The sequence below is a fragment of the Miscanthus floridulus genome, unplaced genomic scaffold, assembly GCF_019320115.1.
Source record: "Miscanthus floridulus cultivar M001 unplaced genomic scaffold, ASM1932011v1 fs_542_2_3, whole genome shotgun sequence".
NCBI lineage: Eukaryota > Viridiplantae > Streptophyta > Magnoliopsida > Poales > Poaceae > Miscanthus > Miscanthus floridulus.
In genome coordinates this window covers 1-4,656 of record NW_027096907.1, presented here as the reverse complement: position 1 = coordinate 4,656, position 4,656 = coordinate 1, and the positions used below count along the sequence as shown (strand labels likewise).

The 4,656-nt window shown below is 45.9% G+C and overlaps 1 protein-coding gene across 1 annotated transcript; it reads left to right on the top strand.

Moving 5' to 3' along the window:
• Window positions 1-2,518: 2,518 nt before the first annotated feature.
• On the top strand, window positions 2,519-4,413 carry LOC136532162 (transcription factor GTE8-like). The gene is made up of 2 exons (XM_066524765.1): window positions 2,519-4,115; window positions 4,200-4,413. Exons 1-2 carry the CDS (start codon window positions 2,777-2,779, stop codon window positions 4,283-4,285), a joined length of 1,425 nt encoding a protein of 474 aa, XP_066380862.1. The 5' UTR covers window positions 2,519-2,776; the 3' UTR covers window positions 4,286-4,413.
• The last annotated feature ends 243 nt before the right edge of the window (window positions 4,414-4,656 follow it).

The window sequence follows — 4,656 nt, the reverse complement described above, 5'->3', positions numbered from 1 at the left end:
AAACTATTAAATACAAATAAAACTCTTGTGAAACTCCCATTAAGACTGGCCTCAGAAGACACAAGGCCGCCCAATTAGAAATGCACACTTTCTTATATCATCGTCTAAACAACTTATGGCTTAGAATACGTAATGGCCATGCCAGACTCTATTCTGTTGTGGACGTATACATGTGTGTGTTCTTACTCGTATGGTCACGGACCGTTAGTCTGAATAAATACAAGGAGAGGTGCGGGAGCATTATGAGAAGTTTAAAAAATATAGTCGGAGTAATTAGTATACACATAACAGATTAGCAATCTCTATATTAGCCTTTGCGTGAGGCTGTGTCAGCCACTTCTGGCTCAGGGTCATGCCCGTGGCATGATGCAACGCGATAAGGACGTGCGCGTGTCCATTGCGTGAGGATGCATGGGCCTGCTAATCAAACTCTCCCCTGCGTGCACCCGCATCCTTGGCATGTAACAGACGCCACGAGGAGGAAGAACTCAAGTGAGGCACAACAACAACTCCAACTTTTTGTTTGGCAAATAGGCAATGAGAACTAGTTAGAAGCCAAACAAAAAAGGTACTCCCGATGTAAAAAAAATACAACTATAAGTTGCGTGCCAGTTATAGTGGTTAATGTTTGGCCAAGTTTTTTATGAATGATATTCACATCTTATGGCTCCAAACCAATTAGTCTAATAATATTTATTTGATGTCATAAATATTGATATATTTTATCTATAATTTATCAAACTTAAAATATTAAAATATGACATTGTGCTAGAATTATATTCTTTTTTTGACGGAATGAGTACTAGGCTAAATATTAGACCAAAATATTTACTAATGCGTGATATCATACATGCTAAATAGTAGATTTATGTAGCGATAAAACAAAAAAAAAATCTTGACACCACTTTATAAATTTTAAATACCCACCCTAAAATCCTTAGTTCTGCAAGTGTGTTTAGTTCAGCTGAAGCAACTTTCAAAAAAAAAAAACTGCAGCTGAAGCAAGCTCTTTGGAGAAGGCTGAATAATAAAATGAATAAATAATGGTCCCATTCGACTTACTCTATATTTGGCTTGTTTTTTCAGCCGAAACAATATTTTTCTCTCACAACAATTCAGTTAGAATAGTGCTTTCAGCCAGTTTCAACTAAAATTCAGCAAACCGAACGGAGCCATAGTGGCGGGCTACAATAAGCCATGCGTGTATTTTACGGCAGGGGAGTAGAGCTCTAGAACACAAATACAGCCCAATAAAGCCCAACTCCTCACCGTACGGGCTAGTTTTGGCTACGGATTGAAAACTTGGAAGTCCCTCCGGAAATAAAAAGTTTTGGCCCATAGAAAACCTGGACCTATCACTACTGCTGCGGAAGCTACGAGACCCGGCCCAACAACGCCAAGCCCGTTACATCCATTGTTATAGTAGTATAGCTTCGAGATGTACCTGGACCCGAAATCCAACCCGTTACGTGCTCCCGCCTGACACCTCAGCTAAGGACCTACCCAGGGCACGCAGCTGCTTCCACGCGTCACGTATCGTTCCTCACCAAGCCCTTGTTTAGTTCCACCAAATTTCAGAATTTGGCACTATACAAAAAGAAGATTCTCCGTCACATCAAATTTGCGGTACATGCATGGAGTACTAAATGTTTACGAAATCAAAAACTAATTGCACAGTTTAGTTGTACTTTGTGAGACGAACGTTTTAAGTCTAATTAGTCAACGATGGAACAATTATTACCAAATAAAAACAAATGCTACAGTGTTCAACAGTACCCCGGAATCCGGCGGCGCCGAATCCGGGGCCGAACTAAACACGGCCCAAGTCACTCCGCGCCCAAACCGTACCCAGATCCCGCGTGGTCGACAAAAGACGGCCGCTTCCAACGCATACTCTTCTTGCTACACACCATACATGACATTCGGACCCAGCTCACCTCTCGGACCCACCAGTCATTGATATATTGGCCAACAACCTCGCGTCCGCTTGCAAACCGTCTCAAAGAAAATCAAAGCGCCCCCCGCCTCCACGTCACGTTGTGCCCCACCCGTTCACGGCGGACCCACTCGCCGATCTGTTGCCTGGTCCGTCCAATCCCCGCCAGCCGACGGCCCGGATCCGGCTTGCACCGCCTCCGCGCCCAGCCTAGGCCTATAAATACGCACCCGAGCGCGCTCGCCACCCTCGTCACAGTCGCATCGCTTCTACTCCCAGTTCGGGTCTCACCTCTCGTGAGCAAAGCAGTAGCGGGTTTGGGTTCGGTCGCCTCGAGAAGGAAAAAAAGGATAAGCAAAGCTGCAGCACGGAGACGACTCGACTCGACTCGAGCGGCGAGGCGAAAAATAAAAAAGAGGATAAGGCGAGGCGCGACCGGGCGGCCACCGCGCGCTCCCAGATCCGTCCCGCTCCCGAGCAGATCCAGCTCCCCGGCGAGCCAGCGCGTGGACGCTGTTGCCTCGCTTCCGGATCCCGACCTTGGGATCGCTGCTGCTTCAGATCCAGCGTTACCAGGTCCGGGCTCGCATCCCCTTGTCTCGAATTTGGAATAGCTTTGGATTTTTGGGGTTTCTTCGATTGGTGCGGGAGGTGTCTGATTCGGGCGCGAATTGGAGGATTTGAGGGCTGTTCTGTTGGATTCGTGCGCGATTGGTGGCTCGTGTTGGGGTTAAGGTACCCATTTAGGATTAGGGTTTTGGAGAGGATATTGTTAATTTTTGTCTTTACATGCTCTTTTCTGTTGCCTGTGTAGCTTGAATTTGGTGTGTGCCACTGAAAATGGTTGTAAATGCTGAACAGATCTGTGACCCGCTGGCGCCTGGGCACATGACACCGACGGTCTTAATGGAGTTTGGGCAGCAGAGGCCAATAAAACGGGGATATGAGGAAATGGCTTTCAGGGGCGTGGCGACAGCCGCGTCACGTGGTTATACAGAGACTGTCGGCGAGTCGGAAGTTGCAGCTGGTAGTCCTGTTCGTGTCGATTCCGAGGACTCATCGGCACCAAAGCGCAAGTGCATCAGCCTGAACACCGATGGCTTTGATGTGAAGCGGGAGATCTTTGTGCCGTCCAAGATGTCGTCATCTGAACGGCGGTATCTTCGGAAGAGATTCCGGGCAGAGCTTGATTCCGTGCGGGATCTCCTCAAGAAGCCAGAGTTTGCAGCCCCTGTTCCTCTCAGTCGGGCACCTGCCTTGTCATCCTCAGCTGCCCCTCGAGCCAAGAAGCCACAGAAGTCTCAGCGTGGTGTGACCAATGTTATCCGTGGTGCAAAGGGACGGTTCTTGCCTACAAAACCCCGACCTGAACCTTCTACGGTGTTATCTGAAGCAGCAGTGTTTAAGCAGTGTGAAGCTATTTTGAAGAAGTTTATGACTCAGAAATATAGTCATATATTCAATGTTCCAGTTGATGTAGTCAAGCTGCAAATTCCTGATTATTTTGATATTGTCAAGACCCCAATGGATCTTGGTACTGTCCAGAAGAAGCTCGAATCTGGCTCATACACAAGTCCATCAGATTTTGCTGCTGATGTCAGGCTGACCTTTAACAACGCTATGGCTTATAATCCTAAGGGGCACGCTGTGCATGACATGGCCATCCAACTGAGCAAGATGTTTGAGAGTCGATGGAGGCCAATTGAGAAGAAGTTGGCTTCTGCTGCCACTGAGAAACATGTTAAGGTTGACAGGGCTGACTCGAAGAGGAGGAAGACACCTCCTGTGGATCGCAGTGATGTGTCAATGGAAGGTGTACGGCAAACAGCGCCTGAAAAACCAAAGATGACAGCTGAAGAGAGAGAAGCCTTTGGGAACTGCTTGGCTTCTATATCCGATGAGTTACCTCCTCACATCTTTGAACTGCTGCAACAATGCATCGACAGCAATACAGATATGAGATCAAAAGAAGAAGACAGCAATACAGATATGCCTGGTGATGGAGAGATCGAGATTGACATCCAAGCTGTCAGTGATGACATGCTATTTGAGCTGAAGAAGCATGTCGACAAGTATTTGCAAGAGAAAGAGCAGATCCAGCAGTTGAAATCTGAGCCTTCTGAGAATGAAGCTGTGAATGTATCTGGCCTTAGCCACTCGTCTACAAATCCTTGCAAAGGTTTATTTTCTTCTAGCTCGAAATTCTCAATAGATTTAATTTACACACCTTCTGTGCAGTAGTCAATTTTTGGTTTGCTTGCAGGTGGCGAGCCCATCGAGGAGGATGTGGATATCTGTGGCAATGCCTCCCCTATCATGTTAGGACAAAGATGCACAAATCAGGAATAGCAAGTGCGGTAGTCCAAGTAGTTCCAGCAGCGACTCTGAATCATCTTCTAGCGGTCTGTGTCTCATGGTGTTTATCTGCATTTGTTCATATCATTATAGACATTCTTGTGTAAAGAAAGTGCTGCTTTTCTTCCCAGTTTTGTATTGTAAATTCTTTGAGAACATGGATATTATCTCTTCACGTCTTTTTGTTTTGGTATATCATATTTCTATATTAGTTCAACTCTGGGCAATGACTTACAAATTTGGCAAGGAACTAAAATTAGAGGAGATAACATGGTACTCCATAAATGCCATGAATATCATGTTTTCCCTTTTAGTAATTCTTTAGCAGGATCTTGAAGATATTTGAATTGGGCTATTTCAATGAA

Excerpts from the sequence above, each read along its gene's own strand:
- LOC136532162 (XM_066524765.1), top strand. The coding sequence starts at position 2,777 with ATGGTTGTAAATGCTGAACAGATCTGTGACCCGCTGGCGCCTGGGCAC. Across the intron at positions 4,116-4,199 it reads GTCTACAAATCCTTGCAAAG|GTGGCGAGCCCATCGAGGAG; the intron begins GTTTATTTTCTT and ends GTTTGCTTGCAG.